The sequence below is a fragment of the Delphinapterus leucas genome, chromosome 13, assembly GCF_059928025.1.
Source record: "Delphinapterus leucas isolate spDelLeu-1000000601 "Yukka" chromosome 13, BTC_Dleu_Yukka2, whole genome shotgun sequence".
Lineage (NCBI taxonomy): Eukaryota > Metazoa > Chordata > Mammalia > Artiodactyla > Monodontidae > Delphinapterus > Delphinapterus leucas.
In genome coordinates, this window is record NC_143141.1 from 25,432,858 (window position 1) to 25,457,355 (window position 24,498).

Sequence of the window (24,498 nt, forward strand, 5' to 3'; positions counted from 1 at the left end):
GGGTATTTTATGGTTCTATATAAATTTTATGATTGTTTGTTGTAGTTTGGTGAAAAATGGTATGGGTAATTTGATAGGGATCAGATTAAATCTGTAGATTGCTTTGGGTAGCATGGCCTTTTTAACAATATTAATTATTCCAATCCAAGAGCATGGGATATCTCCCATTTTTTAAATCATTTTCAATTTCCTTTATTCATGTTTTATATTTCTCAGCATATATCTTTCACCTCCTTGGTGAGGTTTATTCCTAAGTATTTTCTTTTTTGATACAATTTTAAAAGGGATTGTTTTTTTTCTTTCCCTTTCTGGTATTTCATTATTAGTGTAAAGAAATGCAACCAATTTCCGTCTGTTAATCTTGTATCCTGGCTACCTTGTGAATTTGTTTATCAGTTCTGATAGTTTTTCTGTAGGTCATTAGGGTTTTCTACATATGTCATATAATGACAATTTTACCTCTTCCCTTCCAATTTGGATCCCTTTTATTTCTTTTTCTTGTCTGATTGCTGTGGCTAGGACTTCCAGTACTGTGTTGAATAGAAGAGGTGAGAGTGAACATCCTTGTGTTGATCTAGATTTTAGCGTGAAGGCTTTCAGTTTTTCACCACTGAGTATTATATTGGCTGTAGGTTTGTCATAGTTTTTATTATGTTGAAATATGTTCTCTCTATACCCAGTTTGGTATGAGTTTTTATCATAAATGAATGTTGAATTTTGTCAAATGCTTTTTCTGTATCTGTTGAGATGATCATGTAGTTTTTGTCTTTTCTGTGTCAATGTGGTGTATCACATTGATTGATTTGCATATTTTGAACCATCCTTGTGACCCTGGGATGAATCCAACTTGGTCATAGTGTATGATCTTTCTTATGTGTTGTTGGATTCAGTTTGCTAGTATTTTATTGAGATTTTTGCATCTGTAATCATCAAAGATACTGGCCTGTAATTTTCTTCTTTTGTAGTGTCTTTGTCTGGTTTTGGTATCAGGGTGATGACGGCTTCATAGAATGTCTTTGGGAGTTTTCCCTCCTCTTCACTCTTTTGGAAGAATTTGAGAAGGATCAATAAATATGAGTCCTTTTTTGTGTGCTTGGTAGGATTCGCCTGTGAAGCCGTCAGGCCCTGGACTTTTGTTTGTACAGAGTTTTTTTATTACAGATTCTGTTTCACTTCCAATGATTGGTCTGTCCAAAATATCTATTTCTTCTTGATTCAATTTTGATGGGATTTTTCTAGAAACTTGTCCATTTCTTCTAGGTTGTTCAATTTGTTGGCATATGATTGTTCATAGTATTCGCTTATGGGTTTTTGTATTTCTGCAGTATCAGTTGTGATTTCTCCTCTTTCATTTCTCATTTTGTTTATTTGATTCCCCTCTCTTTTCTTCTTGGCGAGCCTGTCTAGAGGTTTGTCTTGTTTATCCTTTCAAAGAACCAGCTCTTGGTTTTATTGATTCCTTTCTATTGTTTTTTTAATCCCTATTTCATTTATTTCCTCTCTGGTCCTTATTATTTCCTTCCTTCTGCTTACTTTGGGTTTTGTTTGTTCATCTTTTTCTGATTCTTTTAGGTGTTAGGGTAGGTTTTTATTTGAGATTTTTCTTGTTCTTTGAGGGAGGCCTGTATCACAATGAACTGCCCTCTAAGAACTGCTCTGCTGTAGCCCATGGATTTTTGTATGATTGTATTTTCATTGTCATTTGTCTCAAGGTATTTTTTAATTTCCTCTTTGATTTCATCATTGACCCATTGGGTTTTTTGGTAGCATGTTGTTTAGTCTCCAGGTAATCTTTTTTTTTCTCGTTTCTTTTTTTGTGGTTGATTTCAGTTTCATGCTGCTGTGGTTAGAAAACCTTGAAAAAATTTCTATGCTCTTAAATTTGTTGAGGCTTGTTTTGTGCCTCAGTATGTGGTCAACCCTAGAGAATGTTCCATGTGTACTTGAAAAGACTGTGTATTGGGTTTTTTGGATATAATGTCCTGAAAATATCATGCTCTAGTGTATCATTTAGGATCTCTGCTGCGTTATTGATTTTCTGTCTAGAAGATTTGTCCATTGATATGAGTAGGGTGTTTAAGTCTCCTACTATTATTGTACTCCCATCCCTTTTTCCCTTTATGTCTGTTAGTATTTATGTTTTTGGGTGCTCCTATATTGGGTGCATATATGTTGACGAATGTAATATCCTCCTCTTGCATTGATCCTTTCATCATTATATAGTGTTCTTTTTCTTTATGGCCTTTGTTTTAAAGTCCATTTTGCCTGATATGAGTAGTGCTACCCCTGCTTTCTTGTCATTTCTGTTTGCATGAGTTATCTTTTTCCATCCCCTCACTTTCAGTCTGTGTCCTTCACTCTTAAGTGGGTCTCTTGTAGACAGCATATGGTAGGCTCTTGTTTTTTAATCCAATCTGCCACTCTGTATTTTTTGATTGCAGCATTTAGTCCATTGACATTTAAGGTAATTATTGAGAGATATGTATTTATTGCCATTTTTAACCTTGTTTTCCAGTTGATTTTGTATTTTTTCTTTGTTCCTTTCTTTTTCCTTTTGTGGTTTGGCGATTTTCTTTTGTATTATGCTTGTTCTCTTCTTTTTGGTTTTTGTGAATCTGTTGTATGTTTTTTGATTTGTGGTAACCCATATGGTTTTCAAATGTTAACCCATTACTATATCTACTTGCTTTAGACTGATAGTCATATAGGCTCGAACACATTCTAAAATTTAAAAATCTACATTTTTTTACTCTCCTACCTGGCATTTTATGATTTTGATACCCTCTTTTACATCTTCATGTTTATCCTTTTTCTGTTCATTTTGCTTATCATCCCTTTCACAAAAATGTTTGTTTTTTACTTTAATCTGTATACTGGCTTAAGTGATTTACTTTCCATTTTTGATTTTCTCTTTTATACAGATTACTGCTTCTTTTCTATTTAGAGAAGGCCTTTAATTATTTCTTTTAGTATAGGTTTAGTATTGCTGTTATTCTTTTAGTTTTTGCTCTTCTGAGAAATTCTGTCTCTCTCCTTCTATTCCAAATGATAATCTTGCTGAGTAGAGTATCCTAGGTTGCATATTTTTTCCTTTCAGAGCTTTGACTATATCTTGCCACTCCCTTCTGTCCTGCAATGTTTTCTATAGGAAAATCAGGTAATAGCCTTATGGTGGTTCCCTTGTAATTAACCCTTTTTACTCCCTCCTGGCCTGCAACATTTTCTATAGGGAAATCAGGTAATAGCCTTATGTGGGTTCCCTTGTAATTAATCCTTTTTCTCTTGGTGCCTTTAGAATCCTCTCTTTATCTTTAACTTTTGCCACTTTAATCATAATATGTCTTGGTGTAGGTCTGCTTGGGTTCATCTTGTTTGGGACCCTTTGTGCTTCCTGTGCCTAGATATCTGTTTCCTTCTTTAGGTTTGGGAAGTTTTCAGCCATAATTTCTTCAAATACATTTTCAATCCCCTTGTCTCTTTCTTCCCCTTCTGAAATTCCTATTATGCATAGATTGGCACGCTTTATATTTAAGATTTTTAAAACTTTTATTGTGGACATATAATAATATAATGAATCCCCCTCTGTGGACCATCATTCAGCTTCAAAAATTGCCAACTATTGGCTAATTTTGTTTCATCAATGCCCTCATGTACTCACCCTGCCCGTATTATTATTTTTTAGCTAATAGACTTTTTTTTTTTTAGAGAAGTTTTAGGTTCACAAAAAATTAAGCAGATAATGTGCAGCATCCCCACCTCTCCCTCTTCACCCAGTTTCTCCCATTATTAACATCTTGCAGTAGTGTGGTACATTTGTTACAATTGATGAACCAATACTGAGACATTATTATTAACCAAAGTCTATAGCTTATATTACAGTTCACTCTTTGTGTTGTACAGTTCTATGAGCATAAGTTGTTTTTTCCACAGTTTATAGAGTCGATTATCCCTAAGACCATAAATGTCTGGACTAAATCTAAACTGCCTTCTAAATCTTTAGTCCAGGAACCAGTGAAGTGATAAAAAAAAAGCCCTTGGAACTAATTGAAAATTGTAAAGTTGAGAAGACAGCAGACCATACTAAAAATCACCACTCTTGGTACATAAAAGCAACCGTAGTGCAAGTCATCTTTGCCCAAAGTGTGGGTGGGGCTGTGGGCTGGGGAGGAGCCTGTATCCTGCCCTGGCCCTTGTGGGCCTGGAGGAGACAGAACCCACTCTTCAAGGAACAGTAACTTTAATTGAAGCAACATTGTGGAGGCAGCAGGAGCAGGAAGGAGAGTGTAGAACTTTCCACAAGCATGACTGGAGTCAGAACATCCGAGGTCCTTGCGGCAGGGAAGAGAAGCCTTTGAGTCAAGTACTGCAGCTCAGTGCTTTGGCCTGGGTGCTATATATGTCACTTCTGCTCAGACTTCTTTAGCTGCAAGGAGGCATGTGGCTGTGCCCGGCTTCACGGGAGTGCGGAAGTATCACCTACCTTAACGGCAGTGTCCATGTACTCCAGTTGCTGGGGCCTCCATGGACTGTGACCCGTGGAGACTGCTACTGCCGTTAAGTCCCAGAGGTGGGGATGGGGGAGAGGTTCGGGGCTGCTTCAAGGCCTGGGTCCCACCAGTGGGTGGCCCTGGCGAGGGCTCTGGAGCTCTGCAGGACACAGCCCTCAGCCTGTCCCTGAGCCCCCAGCTCACCCCCCAGCCTGAGGCCAGAGGGCCTGGAGGGCCCCAGGGAGAAGGCTGCGATCCTCTTCTCACTGCACTGTCTGCAGCGAGGACCACTGCCAGGCTGATTGTTGGCAGAGCGGGACCTCTAACCACTGGCAAGCTTTATATTATCCCATAGATCTTTTATATTGCTTCCATTTTTTTCATTTCTTTTATATTGGCTTTCTGTCTGCTGTTCTGATTGGGTGATTTACATTATTTTTTCTTTCAGAACACATTCATTCTGCATTATTCAGTCTGCTATTTATTGCCTTTAGCTCAGCTTTCATCTGGGCAACTGAGTTTTCTAATTTTTCTTGGCTCCTCTGTATAGTTTCTAGTTCCTTTTTACAGTAATATGTATTTCAATTATAGCCTTTCTTAATTCCTTCAGTATTTTCACTATCTTCTTTTTGAAATAAATCAGTATCTATTAGATGAAGATGTCTATTTCACTGTTTGTTCTTTCAGGGCAATTCCCTTGATCTTTTAATTGGGAGTGGTTGTTCTGCTTCTTCATTTTACTTATATTTCTCTTACTCTATGAGTTTAGGAGAAACAGTTAACTACTGTGGTCTTGGAGGGCTATTTTTATATGGGAGTATCCATGTGTAGCCTGCATGGGTTTAATATATTTGGTGGGAGGGCTGTTTTCAGTATGGCTGCCTCTTTCCTCAGTGTGTGCTGGCCGTTATCACCTTTAAAAGGGGGTGTGACTGGTGTCGTGGTGACCCGAGCCTGAACTGAATGTTGAGCGGAGCCTCCTCTTTGCTCTGTGGTTGTCACAGCTCTGCTGGCAGCAGCGTCTACTCCCTAGTTGTTGGAGTAGAAATCCTCAGATCTGTTTCTGATGTGCGGTGTGAGACAGGTGGAATTGGAGCACTCCCACTGAGAGAGGAGCCACTGAGTGTTCCTCTACCAGAGCTATCCACTGTGAAGTGCGCTCCATGGTGTCACCTGAAACCCACTGTGCAAGCTCACAAAGTGTACTGTTGGTGGCATGCCCTTGGCCCCACCTCAACTTTGGGAATGCAGGCAGTAGTCCCTGGTGTCCCTCAGGCCCTGTTTACAAAGCCACCAGCGCAAATCAACCAGTGCAGATCCACTGAAGTCAGGTACCACGACTGCAGTAGTTGCACACCTGGACCCTCCATGGGAGCTATGGAAGCAACCCAGACCCTGCCCCAGCCTGCATGTGCATGCGCCCACAGAGCCCACAGATGCTAAGGCCAGACCCATCAGAGCTGCAGGAGCACCCATTGTCCATTCAGATATCATGAAGTCGCTGAGTTTTTACAAAGCCAGTGGCCGTGGCATAAATCTGCAGATCACACAGTCGTGGGGAGATGGCTTAGATTTCAGCCCTGCTTCCTAAGTTGTGTGACCCCTGGTAATCACCTTGGATTTCAGCCCCGCCTCCACTTGTGGGCAACCCCATGGCACTTGCGTGCTCCCAGAGCTTGTGGAGGTGGTCCCAAGCCAGCTGAGAGTGTGCAGAGAAAGAGGCTGCTATGGCGGCCCCGCCCCTCCCTTCACTCACATGCACATTAACAGTGGGGTTTCAGCGGCAGCTCCACTCCCTCTGTGAGCATGCCAAGTGTGAGGCTGCTAATGGCAGGCACCGCCCCTCCCTTCTCACACCCCCTTAACAATGACACTTTGCTTCTATGGCGGGCCCAGGCTTCTTCCATGTATACCTACCAGTTGTCGCTGTACCACACTCCAGCCCCTTCCTGCTGTCTCCACACAGCCAACCCCAGTCCTCCCCTTGGATCTGTCCTCTAAAGCTGGAGTATCAGCACCCAGCCCTCGTGTGCACCAGCCAATGTGCATCTCAGGCTGGGGAGTGCAGGGCAGTGGCCCAGACCATCTGTTCTGGCCTCTCTGTGCAAACTGGCTGCTGCTGTCTCCTCTGAGCCTCTGAAGCTCCCTTTCTGTCCCACCTGAGGGGGCTTCCAAGGTATGGGAACCTTTTCCTCTTTCATGACTCCCTCCCAGGGACACAGGTCCCATCCTGCTTCCCTTCTTTTTCTTTCATCCTACCCGATTACATGGAGATCTTTCTTGCACTTTTAGGTTCTGAGATCTGCCAGGTTCAGTAGGTATTCTGTGAGAATTGTTCCACAGAGATGTATTTGTCATGTATTTGTGGGTGGAGGTGACCTCCATGTCCTTCTATTCTGCCACCTTGATTGGAGCCTCCAGTATGTGGTTTTTTTGAGAGTATATTAGATCATAAACAGAACTAGCTATATAAACACTGAGAACAAAGCTTTCGTGAAAAATAAGATTTTGTAATTTGCCTCTTGCACGTGAATTTAAAGTTCTAAATTTTAAAACTGTGTGCAAATTTTAAAAACATTTTATTACAACCATAAAAAATGTCAGAGGCATGGAATTTTGAGCTGGTGAGACCTTGGTGTATCCAGTCTGCTTTCATGCTATTAATATTTGTAAGACTAATGAATGTTGAAAACAATATAAACTTTCATATTATTTTTAGGGACAAGACATAGATCTTTCTCATAGCACTGAATCTCAAACAGTGAAGAAGTTTGATGCTTCCATTTCATTTCCACCAGTAAATTTAGAAATTATAAAGAAGCAACTAAATACTAGGTAAGTAATATTAATTTTAAAATTTACATTTGTGATAGACATTTAATAGTGAAAAAAATTAGCACTATAATCTTTTTAACTATTAAATATTAGTATTAAACAGATTTATAGGAAAAAATTAGCATCACCTGTATTAGCACATTAATATAACTGATTTCCTTTTTTATATGTCTTTTAGTGTTTATAATATATATCGTATAGTTACAATCAATAAAATCAAGTTCTTATTTTTTCACTTACTATTTTTGTTAGCACTTATCTGCATTGTTAAATAGCCTTTAATTTTTAAAAATAATATGCCGGGAGTGATGGCAGCAAGATGCCAGAATAAGAAGCCCTAGACCTCGTTGCCTCACAGAGATACCAACTTAACAACAACATACTGTCCAAAAAGCCTTTATGAGTACTCCAGAAATCAGGAAGTTGTAGTACCCCAGGCAAGCTCAAAGCCCAAAATAGCCACATTGTAATGGGTAAGAAAAACCATTTCATTCCAACTGCATCTAGCCCCTCTCACAAGCCAGCACTGCTTTTGATGGAGAGAAAAAACCCAAGTCATAGTTTTTCCATTGGGAAGGAGAAAGAAGAGTGGAACACTGTCTTTTGGAGGTACTGCCCAAGGGACTTGTTTCTGTCTTGTCTGTCTCAGAGCACTGATGGGGAACCATCATACGTTAGATGCCTGAGGGCCACAGAGGACAAGAAAGAGCTAAGCAGCCTGTTGCAGAGCCGGAAAGTCTGCAGTACTACAAATACCAGAGGGAACAAGAGACTACAGAATCCTGAAAAAGAAACCCACAAATCTCTATAATTAGGAAATTTCGTATAGAAGCCCAGAGAAGGTACATCCCCCAGGAAAGGTTTGAGAAGACACTCTTCCCCACACACCACCACTGGGAATCTCCAGTCAGGCTGATTGAAATGCACTTAAGGGAAACAGCTGCATATGGGGGAGAAACTCCCCTTAAGTGCATTTTCAAATACACAAAACACAACAAAAAGATAACCAGATACATGAAGAAACAAGGAAACATGGCCCAATCAAAGGGCCAAAATTAATTCCAGAACTAAAAGAAACAGAGGTCTATGAATTACCTGACAGAGAATTCAGAATAATCTTCTTAAAGAAGCTTAATGTCTTCTTAAAGAAGCTTAATGTGCCATAAGAAATCACAGACAACTAAAGAAATCAGGGAAATGATACATGAACAAGGTTGGAATACCAACAGAGATGGAAACTAAGAAAGAACCAGAGGTTCTAGAGCTGAAAGTGTAATAACTGAACTAAAAACTTTACTGAAGGGGGCTTCCCTGGTGGCACAGTGGTGAGAGTCCACCTGCCGATGCAGGGGACACGAGATCGTGCCCCGGTCCGGGAATATCCCACATGCCACAGAGCGTCTGGGCCCATGAGCCATGGCCGCTGAGCCTGCGCGTCCGGAGCCTGTGCTCCGCAATGGGAGAGGCCACAACAGTGAGAGGCCCATGTACCAAAAAAAAAAAAAAAAAAGAAATTTACTGAAGGTAGCAGACTATATCAAGCAGAAGAAACAAATGAGACCTCAAAGAGTGATCATTTGAAATTACCAAGTCAGAGTAACAAAAAGAAAAAAGAAAAGTGAAGAAAGCCTAAGGGATTTATATGATGCTATCAAGCAGAACAACATATACATTATGGGAATCCAAGAAGGAAAAGAGTAGTAGAATGGGACAGAGAACTTATCTGAAGATATAATGGCCAAAGACTTACCAGCCTGAGGAAGGAAATGGGCATTCAAATTCAAAAAGTTAAAAGGACTCCAACAAGGATGAACACAAGGAGGCTTACACTGAGACGATTATAATCAAACTTTCTAGATACAAAGAATTTAAAAAGCCGCAAGACAAAAGCACCTCATCATGTACAAGAGGGCCCCATAAGATTAACAGGAGACTTCTCAACAGAAACATTACAGGGGCCAGAAGGGAGTAGGATGAAACATTACAGGGGCCAGAAGGGAGTAGGATGAAGGAGAAATAAAAAACTCAGGTAAACAAAGCTGAGGGAGTTCGTCACACTAGACCTGCCTTAACAAAAATTGCTGAAAGATATCCTTCAAGTTGAAATGAAAGGACACTAGACAGTAGCATGAACCATACAAAAATACAAAGTTCTCTGGTAAAGGTAAATATATATATAAATATAGAATCCTGTAATACTGTAAGAGTGGTGTAAAAACCACTTTTAATATAGAATTTTAAAGGTAAAAGCACAAAAATAACACGTTAGTGGATACAAAATTTTTAAGTGTAATTTGTGATATCAATAACAAGAGGTGGAGGGGGAGATATAAAGAAGTAGAGTTTTTGTATGTGATTGAAGTTAAGATGGTGTCAGTTTAAAATAGATTACTAGAATTATAAGATTTTTTTTGTAATCCCCATGTAAACATAAAGAAAATACCTATAGAAGATATGCAGAGGAAAATGAAAACGGCCTAGAGCACATCACTCCAAAAAAATCAACAAAACGCAAGGCAGCAACAAAGTGAGAGAGTGGCGTGGACATATATACACTACCAAACGTAAAATAGTTAGCTAGTGGGAAGCAGCCGCATAGCACAGGGAGATCAGCTCGGTGGTTTGTGACCACCTAGAGGGGTGGGATAGGGAGGGCGGAGGGGAGGGAGACACAAGAGGGAAGAGATATGGGAACATATGTATATGTATAACTGATTCACTTTGTTATAAAGCAGAAACTAACACACCATTGTAAAGCAATTATACTCCAATAAAGATGTTAAAAAAAAGAGAGAGGGACAAAATAACTACAAGACAGACAAAAAACAATTTAAAAATAACAGTGGTAAGTCCTTCCATATCAGTAATTACTTCAGATGTGAATGGATTATATTCTATAATCAAAAGACATATAGTGGCTGAATAGGTTGGGAAAAATAAAAGAAGCAAGATCTGGGAATTCCCTGGTGGTCCAGTGGTTAGGATTCTGTGCTTTCACTGCCTAGCACCTGGGTTTGATCCCTGGTCAGGGAACTAAGGTCCCACAAGCTGCACAGCCAAAAAATTTTAAAAAGCAAGAGCCAACTATATACTATCTGCAAGAGGCTCACTTAGGTTTAAGGATGCATATAGGATGAAAGTGATAGGATTGCAAAAAGATTCCATGAAAACAGTAAACAAAAGAGAGCAGGAGTGGCATTACTTAGAGAAAAGAATTTTAAGTTTAAAACTACAAGAGATAAGGATATTATGTAATATAAAAGGGTCAATTTGTTGGGACAATATAGCAACTATTTATATATATATATGTACGCAACAGTAGAGCACCTAACTGTATAAAGCAAATATTGACAGAGCTGAAGGGAGAAATAGCAATATAATAATAGTATGAGACCTCAATACCACACTTTCAAATAATTGATGAAATAGACAGAGAATCTTAAGGAAACAGTGATCTTGAACAAAGCTAAATGAACCTAACAAATATATGGAATGTTCCACCCAACAGCAGCAGAATAGACTTTCTTTTCAATCACACAGACCATACTCTGCAGGATAGATCCCACATTAGGTCACAAACAAGTCTTAACAGATTTAAGGTTGAAATCATACCTTTTCCAAGCACAGTGCAGTGAGACTAGAAATCGGTTAACAGAAAGGGAAAGGGAAAATTCACAAATGTGTGGAAACTAAACACGCTCTTGAACAGCCAATGTACCAAAGAAGAAATCAAAATGGAAACTATAAAGTATCTTGAGGCAAACGAAAACAAAAACAGCAAAAGTTATGGGACGCAGCAAAAGCAGTACTAAGAGGGAAGTTTATAGCAATGAACACATTAAAAAAGAAGAAAGATATCAAATCAACAACCTAACTGTACCTCAAAAAACTTCAAAAAGAACAAACTGAGCCCAGTTATCAGAAGGAAGGAAATAGTAAAGATTAGAGCAGAAATAAACATAATAGAGCATAGAAAAACAACTGAAGAAAAATCAAAACTGAATTTTTTTTTTAAGATCAAAAAAATTTGACAAACCCTTAGCCAGGCTAAGTGAAAAAGAGAATAGCTTCAAATAACAAAAATAAGAAAGAGAAACGTTACAGCTAATGCCACAGAAACAAAAAGGATCATAAGATACTATAAACAATTATACACCAACAAACTAGATAACCAAGAAGAATGGATCAATTTCAAGAAACATACAACCTACCAAGACTGATTTATAAAGAGATGAAAAATTTGAACAAATCTGTTACTAGTAAGGAGATTGAATTAGTAGTCAAAAACCTACCAACAAAGAAAAGCCCAGGACAGATAACCTCACTGGATAATTCTACCAAACATTTTAAGATAAATTAACACCATTCCTTCTCAAACCCTTCCAAAAAACTGAAGAGGTGATAACATTCCCAAACTCATTCTATGAGGTCAGCATTACCCTGATCCCAAAATCTGAGACAAAGATAGTACAAGAAAAGAAAGTTAATAAGCCAATATCCCTGATGAATATTGATGTAAAAACCCGCAATAAAATACTAGCAAATGTAATTAACAATACATTAAGAGGATTACACACATGACCAAGTGGGATTTATTCCTGGAATACAAGAATGAGTCATAAGAAAATCAGTGTGGTATACTACATTAACAGAATGAAGGGCAAAAACCACATGATCATCTCAATTGATACAGAAGACACCTTTGACAAAATTAAGCACACTTTCATGATAAAAACCCTCACCCAACTAGGAATAGGAAGAAATTACTTGAACATAATAAAGACCATATATGAGTAGTCCACAGCTAACATCATATTCAGTGCTGGAAAACCAAAAGCTTTCCCTGTAAGTTCAGGAACAAGGCAAGGATGCCTATTCTTTTTTTTTTTTTTTTTTTTTGTGGTACGCAGGCCTCTCACTGTTGTGGCCTCTCCCATTGTGGAGCACAGGCTCCGGACGCGCAGGCTCAGCGGCTATGGCTCACGGGCCCAGCCACTGCGCGGCATGTGGGATCCTCCCGGACCGGGGCACGAACCCATGTCCCCTGCATCGGCAGGTGGACTCTCAACCACTGCACCACCAGGGAAGCCCAGGATGCCTATTCTTGTGCCTTCTATTCAAAGTATTGGGAGTCCTAGCCAGAGAATTCACGCAAGAAAAATAAATTGATAAATAAATAAATAAAAGACATCCAAATAGGAAAGGAAGAAGTAAAATTATCTCTGTTCACAGATGATATGATCTCTTATGTAGGAAAGCCTGAAGACTATGCTTACACACACACACACACACACACACACCCTGTTAGAGCTAATAAATCTGGCAAATTGCAGAATGAAATATCAACACACAAAAATCTGTTGTTTCTATGCACTAACAATGAAAAGTCCAAAACTATATATTTAGAAAACACTAATTTACAATAGAATTAAAAAGAATAAAATTTAGGAATTAGTCAAGGAGGCAAAAGATTTGTACATCAAAAATTACAAAAGATTGCTGAAAGAAATTGAAGACATAAGTAAATGGAAAGACATCCCATGTTCATGGATTAGAAAACAATACTGTTAAAATGTCCGTATTGGGCTTCCCTGGTGGTGCAGTGGTTGAGAGTGTCTGCCTGCTGATGCAGGGGACACGGGTTCATGCCCCGGTCCGGGAAGATCCCACATGCCACGGAGTGGCTGGGCCCGTGAGCCATGACCGCTGAGCCTGTGCGTCTGGAGCCTGTGCTCTGCAACAGGAGAGGCCACAACAGCCAGAGGCCTGCATACAGCAAAAAAAAAAAAATGTCAGTATTACCCAAAGCAATCTATAGATGCAGTGCATTCTCTATCAAAATCCCAATGACATTTTTTGCAGAGATAGAAGAAATCCTGAAATTCATAGGGAATCTCAAAGGACCCAAGAAAGAAAATGCACAGGCAACAAAAGCAAAAATAGACAAGTGGGACTACATCAAACTAAAATGTTTCTGCCTAACAAAGGAAATAATCAACAGAGTGAAAAGGCAACCAACAGAATAGGAGAAAATATTTGTAAACCATATATAAGATAAGTGGTTAATACCCAAAATATATAAGTAGCTCATGTAACTGAACAACGGACTATCCAACTGAAAAATGGGTAAAGGACTGGAATAGACCTTTCTCAAAGAAGACATACAAGTGGTGAACAAACCTGAAAAGATGCTCAACATCACTAATCAGGGAATTAACAAATCATAACCACACTGAGCTATCACCTCATACCCATTAAGGTGGCCACTATGAAAAATACAGAAATTGACTAGTATTGTCAAAGATATAGAGAAAAGGGAACTCTTATACACTGTTGGTGGGAATGTAAAATGGTCAGCTGCTATGGAGAACAATTTCTGAAAAAGTTAAAAATAGAATTACCATATGATCCAGCAATCCAACTTTTGGATATATAGCCAAAAGAATTCAAAAGAAAACAGTTCAAGAGATATTTGCACATTACAGCCTTATTTACAATAGCTTGGAGGTAGAAGCAACTTAAATGTCCATCAGCAGATGAATGGGTAAAGAAAATGTGGTATTTACACGCAGTGGAGTATTTATTATCAGTGGTAAAAAAAAAAGAAATCCTGTCATGCCACAACATGGATGAACCTTGTGGACTAAGTGAAATAAACCAGTTACAAAAAGATAAATACTGCATGATTCTACTTATATGAGGTATCTAAAGTAGTCATACTCTTAGGAACTGAAAGTAGAATGGTGGTTGCCAACGGTGGGGGGAGATGGGGAGTTGTTGATCAGTGGGTATAGAATTTCAGTTCTGCAAGATGAAAAAGTTCTAAAGATCTGTTATACAACAATGTGCATATCGTTAATACTACTGTAATATATACTTTAATGGTTAAGTGTAAATTTTGTTATGTTTTTGACTACAATAAAAAATAAGTATATTAGTAATATTTTGTTCATCGATACAGTTAGTATATCATGATTTATTTAAGTATTTCTGTGTTGGACATTGACATTTTGATTTCTAAATGTGTCTTATAAATAATGCTACAGATGTTCATTATGAACGTTTTGTTCCTATAAGTCACTTAAACTGTTATTTTCTTTTTTTTTTATAAATTTATTTATTTACTTTTGTCTGTGTTGGGTCTTCATTGTGGTGCACGGGCTTCTCATTGTAGTGGCTTCTCTTGTTGCGGAGCACAGACTCTAGGCGCATAGGCTCAGTAGTTGTGGCTCACGGGCTCCAGAGTGCAGGCTCAATAGTTCTGGTGCACAGGCTTAGTTGCTCCGCGGTATGTGGGATCTTCCCTAACCAGGGCTCAAACCCATGGCCCCTGCATTGACAGGCGATTCTTAACCACTGTGCCACCAGGGAAGTCCCAAAATGGTTATATTATTTCTTAAGATAAGTTTCCAGGGAAAGTTAACTGCAGCAAAAGTTAGGCATATTTTTATGGTTCTTGATACAAATACATTTCTAAAGCACAGCTAACCATTCATTATCTATTGCTATTAATAGTTATCTCTTAAATAGTATTAATCTCACGTTTATAAATGGTATTTTTTGTCAAAAATAAGGCAAACCCCGTAATAGGTTGTTTTGTTTTAAATATTTATATATTTTCTGTTTTACTACTTAGGATCTAGCGTGCATCTTTAGATATATGAAAGAATAAGTATGACAGTAAAAGTCTAATTAGTCCTTACAACATTTAATACAAGGAGAGAGCTTGGTTCTCCTGCCACCAAAGCAAGTATTCTTAAAGAACATTTTCATTGCTTTTTTTTTTTTATACCTGGGAATTTTTTTCTAATACCTTGGAATAGGTTCAGAATTTTCTCCCCCTGTATCTTTTGTATAAATCAGGTTTACAGTAGCTTCATTCCTTGATCACATTGCAACTAAAATATGTTGGTCATGGTTTATTTAAATAGTTTGATGCAGAAAAGGACCTTTTGTAACATTTTATTGTGAAATATATGAAAATTTTAGATGTACCATTTTTTAGATTTCAGGTTATCTCTGTTTTCTAGGAGGTTGGCAAACTACCATCCTACTGCCCATTTTTGTATATAAGGTTTTATTGAAACATAGCCACGCTTGTGCAGTGTATTATCTATAGCTGCTTTTGTGCTACAACATAAAATTGAGGAGTTACAACAGCAACCATCGAGCTTCCAAAGCCTAAAATGTTTACTATCTGGCCCTTTACCAAAAAAGTTTTTTTTTTTTTTTAATGCTTGGCTTATTTATTTATTTATTTATTTTTAGCTGTGTTGGGTCTTTGTTTCTGTGCGAGGGCTTTCTCTAGTTGTGGCAAGCGGGGGCCACTCTTCATCTCAGTGCTCGGGCCTCTCACTACCGCAGCCTCTCTTGTTGCGGAGCACAGGCTCCAGAAGCGGAAGCTCAGTAGTTGTGGCTCACGGGCCTAGTTGCTCCGTGGCATGTGGGATCTTCCCAGACCAGGACTCAAACCCGTGTCCCCTGCATTAGCAGGCAGATTCTCAACCACTGCGCCACCAGGGAAGCCCTCAAATGGTTTTAATACCAGCTCAGATACCCATATTGCAAGGAAGACCACAGACTGATTTAACAGTAACTCCACATGGACTCCTGTGTTTCAAATATAAAACCACTGATTATTGCAGGAACTCACCTTGTTTATAAAATCTGATCAATCCACACTTACTAACTTCTCCTCTAAGACTAACTTATGATTAGCTCCAGCACCTAAAAATCTTTAAGTGTCCTTTCCTACCTTTCCCTTTGAAACCTCTTTTATCCTGGTGTTTTCCTTTGCTCTACAAGTCTTATAAACCCAGGTTTATGTGATTGTCAGTTTCCTTGGTGGTCTTTGTAAGGTAGATTTGAAAAAGTTTTTCATTAGACCTCTACTTACTATAATAGAAATAAAAGTTTGTAATATAAAGCGATTTTTATTTATTTTTATTTTATATTTATTTAGATTAACATTACTACAGGATACTCACCGCTCACACCTGAGGGAATATGAAAAATACATACAAGATGTCAAGAGCTCAAAGAGTACCATCCAGAACCTAGAGAATTCATCAAATCAAGTTCTAAATTTTAAATTCTATAAAAGCATGAAAGTTTATGTGGAGAATTTAATTGACTGTCTTGATAAAAAGGTACATGTCTATAAATATGTAATCATTTCCTTTTTATGGAGAAATTCCCTTACAATGTGATTTTTTTTAAAGTCTAAATCCCATAAATAAATATTTCATCTAGGACTCTTCCTACACATTTTTGACATACTGGCGTATTAAGTATTCCCTCAATGTTGGACAATTAGGTGTATTTTGTAATCATTTTGCAACTTATAAATAGCAGTATAAACTTTTTAAATTCCATCTGTTTAAGAAAAGTTCCTAGAAAGTAAATTATTAAGTGAAAGGGTCTAAATATTTTTAAGGCTTACGAAACATTGCTAAATTATCCTCCAGAAAGGTTGTATCAGTTTCTAGTTTACTACATTAAAAAATGGCTTTTGTTTTTACATATTTATTTTGATCTCAAACAAACCCTTTGTTTTGTTAATGTAGTTTTTCTTCTTTTGAATTATTTGTGTCCTTTGCACTGCTATCTTGGTTTATATGGAGGTTTTTTGTGTTTTTTTTTTTTCCTTTTTTTCTTTTTCCAGTATATGGTGAACAGTTCTTTATTGCTTAAAAATTTTAGTGCTTTATCCTATTTGATGTTGGTAAACATTCCAATTTGCCTTGTTTGGTTTTGTTTGCAATGGTTTTTTCACATTAGATGTGTTTTTTGTTTTTAATTTTTTTTATTGAAGTATAGTTGATTTACAACGTTAGTTTCTGGTATACGGGAAAGTGATTCGGTTATATATATGTATGTTCTTTTTCATATTATTTTCCATTATTGTTTATTACAGGATATTGAATATAGTTCACCATGATGTACAGTAGGACCTGGTTGTTTATTTTATATATAGTAGTTTGTATCCACTAATCCCAAACTCCTAATTTATCCCTCCCCCACCCCCTTTCTCCTTTGGTAACCATAAATTTGTTTTCTGTGTCTATGACACAGAAATACGTTTTCTGTGTTTCTGTTTCGTAAATAAGTACATTTGTGTCATAGTTTAGATTCTGCATATAAGTGATATCATTTGGTATTTGTCTTTCTCTTTCTGATTTATTTAGTGTGATAATCTCTAGGTTCATCCATGTTGCTGCAAATGGCATTATTTCATTCTTTTTTATGGCTGAGTAGTATTCCATTGTGTGTGTGTGCGTGTGTGTGTGTGTGTGCACGTGCGTGTGTGCACCACATCTTCCTTATCCATTCATCTGTCAGTGGACATTTAGGTTGTTTCCATGTCTTGGCTATTGTAAATAATGCTGCTGTGAACATTGGTATGCATGTATCTTTTCGAATTAGAGTTTTCTCCAGATACATACCCAGGAGTGGGATTGCAAGATCATACAGCAACTCTATTTTTAGTTTTTTAAGGAACCCGCATACTGTTTTCCATAATGGCTGCACCAGTTTACATTCCCACCAACAGTGCAGCAGGGTTCCCTTTTCTCCACACCCTCTCCAGCATTTGTTACATGTAGACTTTTTGGTGTTGGCCATTTGGGGTCTTAAGTTGTCCTTTTTTTAAAGTAGACTAATCATTTTAAAAATATACTCTACTTTCTGCATTACTTTTAATTTACTTTTAAAATATTACCAAGTAATTACATTTTCTCCCCTATTGTTTTAAGTTGACTACCTTTAATATCACTTGGTAGTTACTTTTCTGAAATATCTATTACAATGTAACTTTCTTCATTCATCCTTGAAGAATTACACTATCAATGTATTCCATAGCATTAGCTATGGAACATCATTGGAGTGGGGGGGATTGTTGCCCAAGAAATGTAAAAATGCCGATTTCAACTAATCACTCAATTTTGCTTGACATCTTTCTTACTTGTCTGGTTAGGTCTCTTCCGTTCTCTATTTTTTTCAAATTTTACCAGTTTCCTCAAGTGTTCCCTACGGTCTGCCCCCGCTCAGTCTGTGAAAAATAGCTGCAGTCATCATTTTCTCCTCTTTTAGCTCAAAAAAGAATCCTTCTTCTTATCTATCCACTGTTACCATGTTCCTGACTCCAGCCCATTAGGTTTTATTATTTATGATATTTATAGCTGTTTTAATACAGTACGTTGATTTTCTAATTTTATTAGTATTAAAAGTATTGGAAGCTAGGTCTGTTCCTCACAGTGTTCTTTTAATTGAGATGAGATGGTATAAAAAATGTTTCTGTATATGAGAATTGAGCATGTAATGTGCTTATATATAAATATTTTATAATTCATTAAGGATGACCCACAAAATGTTACTTATATATGTATTTCAGATTATCAACATCCAAGAAATAGAATCAGCCATGCATGCACTCCTTGTAAAACAAGCCATGATCTTTATGAAACGCAGGCAAGATGAATTAAAACATGAATCAGCGTATTTACAACAGTTATCACGTTAGTGTTTTTCATGTTCAATGTGATTTTTTATTCATTAAGCTAAATTATCAGCTAAAAGATAAAAATATTTTTATTCCTGTATAAAAAATGTTTTTTGAGTATTTTCCCACTAACCTTTCACCTACCCCCTTCCAAAAATCCCAAACCATTTAAGCTAGGGCTTCAAAACGTCTTAAATGCAGTCTAAAACTAAAAAATGAAAATTATAACTTCTAATCACTTAGTATTTGAAACAAAATATTTATAGGACCATTTAATGACTGTTTGGAGATGACTTGAAATAAATATATAGACTGTGTCAGAAATATAACTTTATAAATTTTCCATAGCCCGTCCACAGATTGTTTGTGGAGGTTAAAGAAATTCTGGTGGGTTCAGCATAGAATCATCTGTAAGATCTCATTATATTAATAAAAGATTTGGATGCTTCCCTTTAGTTCTCACACTGGTTTTGTATTTTCAGAGATGTCTTCCATTGATTAAGGTGCTGTCAGGGTATAGTGAAAGAAATGGGACCATAGCATCAAGTAGATGATAAAAGCAAAATCAGAATGACTCAAATACATGACATTCAGTTGGTCATAAATTACGGTACATGCTAAAATAGGAAATAATATGAATGATGTATTGGTAATGCAAATATTTCTAACATTTGACTATAGGGACAGAAAAAAAACTGGTGAAAACTGCTGAAAAAGAATACTAGGGAAAGAAACTTTATATTAAATTTTGTTAACTGTTCTCAGGTGCTGAACTATATTCACCAGACAAGGTACATTTTCTTAGACTAGCAAACTCAATGACTGTTAATATTGTGATAGGGTAACATTGCAATTTCATTGCATGATGAAATATGCAATTTAAGCATATTCTATTTGTGTGTGTTTATATATACAGATATGTATATATACCTAAGATATAACTTGTTTTCAAAGTGTTTCACTGTATTTCTTTTGAGAATTTGCAGTATGAAATCAATTTTATTCATTAACAGGCAAAGCTGAGACGTCAACAAATACAAGCTTGGCTATAGATGAAAAAACTCAATGGATTTTAGAAGAGATTGAATCTCGAAGGTAATTATATAAAGGCTTAAAGCATCGAGCAAGTATTTTTTACTACTTAAATACAGTTAACCATATAGTATAAATAACCATAACCTAGCATATTAATTTGTGAGAATGATATAAAACCAAAATTTATGGTTTAAAGATGCACTGGTATATTTGGATCAGTCAGAGGAATGGGTAAAATGGCATTTATCAGGCTGGGAATGGCTCATACCTAAGAAGCCGGTCCTAATTACATTGTTACCTGCTCTTCCAAATCTGGGTAGGCTATGGAAAAAAGAGGGAGAACCAATTCAGATTAATGAAGCTAAAATGTCAAAAATATTAACATAAAATTGCATGCAAATGTGATCATTTATTTCTGGGTATTTTAAGTAAATGATGACTTTTTGTTTTAAAGCATTTCTTTTCAGCAGGAGCTATTTGTTTTTTTATTTATTTTTGGTTTATTGCAAAATACAGGGCACAAAGAAGACAAGCAAGGGTTCTTTCTGGGAATTGTACTCATCAGGAAGGAACATCTAGTGATGATGAACTATCCTCAGCAGACATGATGGACTTCCAAAAAAGCCAAGGTCAGTTATCCAGTTTCTAATGTGTCTTGAAGTATTGAAATGATGGAAAATGCTTTGCTGTGATTGCCCTTAATTATTTAAGCCATGTAAAATAGTTGGTAAAACTCAGGAAAAAAAGGAATACATTTTTTTTTCCATATAAGACCTGTCCTTTCCTCTGAAAAAATGGATAAAATGGAGGAGCATGATGAGTATTCCTTTTTCATCTCCTGTTATAAAGGAACCATGAACATTTTTGGCTTCATTTCTCTACTGCATACTTTCTATATTATAATTTTTAATTTAAAATAATTGAATTTAGTAAAGCCCAGTTTTAGCATTATAAGAAGGTAAAATATGTATAGTTGAGTGTGGACTTTACAGTCAACCAGATGAGTTCAAAGAGGGGATCTAGTCTGTGTGATCATTGGCAGATTCCTTGACTTCACTATATCTGATATCGTTGTTTGTTTGCTTGTTCTTTGTCTGTAAATAGGTAGGCTAGAAACACCTACCTTATAGGGAACATAGTTATGATGATGAAATGAGGTAATGTATTTATAATGTTTTGGCATATAGCAGGGGCTCAATAAACGGCAGACTTTATTAGTGTCAATTGTTACTAAAGTGTTTTTTTAATAAAACCTAATTTATATGTTAACATCAAAGGATAGTTTTCAGCTCAGTTGATTACATAAGTTATACATAACTATGTTTATAGGAAGCAAACTTCAAGATCACAAACTTAAAATGCATAATATACAGAGACTCATTTTCTTCACAGGTGACATTTTACAGGATCATAAGAAGATTTTTGAAGATGTACACGATGATTTTTGTAATATCCAGAATATTTTATTGAAATTTCAACAATGGCGAGAAAAGTTTCCTGATTCTTATTATGAAGCTTTCATTAGTTTATGCATTCCGAAGCTTTTAAATCCCCTAATACGATTTCAGTTGATTGATTGGAATCCTCTTAAGGTACATAAGCTTAACATGTGAAAAAAATAATCCTGATCACATTTAGTTACTTAAACCCTCTAGTTATCAGGTTAACTATAAAGTACCATTCCTTTAGAGTTGGAATTGATAATTTGTGCTTTGGAGTAATAGTCTGCACTCATCTTTCCTTGGTTCTCACTCTGTTTTTAAGGCTGAGTGACACTTAACATCAGTAAAGGAAACACTTTTTCTTTTAAATCTTCTTCTATGATAAGTTTAAGATCACCCAAAAAAGTAAAGGTAGTATTAGACCTTAATTATTTTACAGTCTGTTTGAGTGAAATTCAAAATAGGTACCAAGAGTTCTGAAGTTGGAGATGACATAATGGGAATACTTGGCTAGGAAAGCTACAATGAAGGTGAGGAATTTAAATGAGGATTTGAAGGATATATAGAATTTAAACAGGAAGACAGAGGAAGGAAAAGGTATTTTATGAAGGTACATAGGGAGAAATATTAGTTTAGTAGAGACTGCGTAGATCCTAAATTAAGAGATATGAACTTGTTTTGATAGATAATGGGAGGCATGACATGATGAAGGTAATGTTTTAGGAAGCCCTGAGCAACAGGCTAACTTGGAGGCTAGGGAGAAAGAGTTGAAGGTATATACTGAAAGGCTATTGCTGTAGCCCAAGTGCAGGGTGAAGAATTCCTCACGTGGGGTGATAGTGACAAAGGGAAGAGAAAGAAAGTGTTGATTACAAGTGGCGTTATGAAGTAAGAATCAGTAAAATACTGAGAATAAACCTAACACAACATATCAGAAAGATGACCTCAAGATTTGGAGTCTGAGTTATTAGTACAATGGTAGTTCCATTCATAAAAATGGTGACTTTTCAGAGAGGAAAACGGTTTTGATGGAAGTTTTACTTTATAGACAATGAAATGATTATGGGACATCCATGTGGATATGCCTGTTAAGCAAACAGAAATGAGAAAATGAAACTTTAGGAAGAAAGGAGAGCTGAAAATAAAGATTTAACAAAGTAAAGGATGGATCCTTGTCGTTTTATCTTCCTCTGCTCTAGTCATGCATGCCTTTAGGCTCTGTGTTAGGGCCATGCAGTGTTCATAGTTTAGGAGCCAAGCTTATCCCTAAGAAAGTGGTAGAAAGTTGGTCGGAAAGCAGCCTAGTTGTTAACCACTCCAGCTGAACTGAGTACTCTGTTACATCTAGCAAAGATCTGTTCATTCAGTTATTCAACAAATAATAATTGGCCATCTGCTGTTTGTTTAATAATAAGCTAAACCACATGCAAAGTATATATTTGTGCCAGTGAGACTCGAGAGAGCCAGAAGTGAATTTTGCGTGAGGTAAGTGTATTTTTATAAATAAATTCCGTGGCTATTTTAACTGCTGTTGTTATAAATGTATACTTTGCTCCTAACAGTACCTGCCATGTAGTAGGCTCTGAACACATAGTGGACATTTCTGGATATGAATGAGTGCATGAAACGCAGTGTTCTGTCCTACTGCCTAGACATCATGTCTTAGTCATGTCATCCTGCCTAGCCTTGGTGGTCTAGTACTGTATACATTGGGTTAAAATACGGAATTATTCTCCTTTGATCCTTAGAGAAGCTCTGGTAATTACTGAAAAAGTTAACTATTTAAGAATAAACTAACGTTTAAGAATTTATTTATAACTTAGATAATTTTATTTATAAGTTTGATTCCATAGGTTTAAAACAGATGCCATGGTTCACAGCTATAGAAGAATTTATAGATGGCAGTATGGAAGATTCAAAGAAGGAAGATAGTTCTGATAAGAAAATCTTGTCTACTGTCATCAGCAAAACAATTATTCCTCGACTTACAGGTACTGTTTTGTAATTATCTTGATAAAATTAAATTGTTCTTTGGCAAAGTGTGAGATCATTAATTTCTGTTAACAGTCACAAATTTTTTTGGACGTTTTTGAACACAACAACTGTAATATGCAGTAAAAAGCAATAGATGTTATAATTTAAGCTGATTAAAAAATGCTTGTTTGTGCAAGTGATTGGCTATCAAAACTCCTGATACTTTTGGATCTTTAGTATTTGTGACATTAGCGTTACTTTTATTTTTTTTAATTAATTAATTTTATTTTAGGCTGCGTTGGGTCTTCATTGCTGCGTGCAGGCTTTTCTCTAGTTGGCGGCGAGCAGGCTCTAGAGTGCAGACTCAGTAGTTGTGGCACACGGGCTTAGTTGCTCTGCTGCATGTGGGATCTTCCTGGACCAGGGCTCAAACCCATGTCCCCTGCGTTGGCAGGTGGATTCTTAACCACTGCACCACCAGGGAAGCCCTAGCATTACTTTCATTAGTTACTTTTTTATAAGTCATTTATTAGGGGCACACTTTCATCTCTACTACATGTATTTCTTTCTTTCCCTTAACTTCTCCCCTTATGTTTCTTTTTCTTTTTTTAATTTTTATTGGAGTATGGTTGATGTACAATGTTGTGTTAGTTTCAGATGTACAGCAAAGTGAATCAGTTATACATATCCACTCTCTTTTTGGATTCTTTTCCGATATAGGCCATTACAGAGTATTGAGTAGAGTTCCCTGTGCTACAGCAGGTCCTTATTAGTTATCAATTTTATATATAGTAGTATGTACATGTCAATCCCAATCTCTTGATTTACCCCTACCCCCCATCCCCTGGTAACCATAAGTTTGTTTTCCATATCCATGACTCTACTTCTATTTTGTAAATAAATTCATTTGTACCCTTATTTTTAGATTCCACATATAAGCGATAACATGTGATATTTGTCTTTGTCTGACTTACCTCACCCAGTATGGCAATCTCTAGGTCCATCCATGTTGCTGCAGATGGCATTATTTGTTCTTTTTTATGGCTGAGTAATACTCCATTGTATATATGTACCACATCTTCTTTATACATTCCTCTGTTGATGGACATTTAGGTTGCTTCCATGTCCTGGCTACTGTAAACAGTGCTGCAGTGAACATTGGGGTGCATGTATCATTTTGAATTATGGTTTTCTCCAGGTATTTGCCCAGGAGTGAGATTGCTGG

General features: G+C 36.9%; 1 protein-coding gene across 8 annotated transcripts in view; it reads left to right on the forward strand.

Annotated features, from left to right (window-relative positions):
• Positions 1 to 24,498, forward strand: part of GCFC2 (GC-rich sequence DNA-binding factor 2) — a 73,153-nt gene that overhangs the window by 28,338 nt on the left and 20,317 nt on the right. For all 8 annotated transcript variants that reach the window (XM_089922916.1, XM_089922918.1, XM_089922919.1 and 5 more), the window contains exons 5-11: positions 7,207 to 7,322; positions 16,285 to 16,471; positions 18,715 to 18,838; positions 19,836 to 19,917; positions 20,374 to 20,486; positions 21,250 to 21,449; positions 23,140 to 23,290. In XM_089922916.1, coding sequence (XP_089779042.1) covers positions 7,207 to 7,322; positions 16,285 to 16,471; positions 18,715 to 18,838; positions 19,836 to 19,917; positions 20,374 to 20,486; positions 21,250 to 21,449; positions 23,140 to 23,290 — 973 coding nt within the window. The remainder of the gene's footprint in view (positions 1 to 7,206; positions 7,323 to 16,284; positions 16,472 to 18,714; positions 18,839 to 19,835; positions 19,918 to 20,373; positions 20,487 to 21,249; positions 21,450 to 23,139; positions 23,291 to 24,498) is intronic.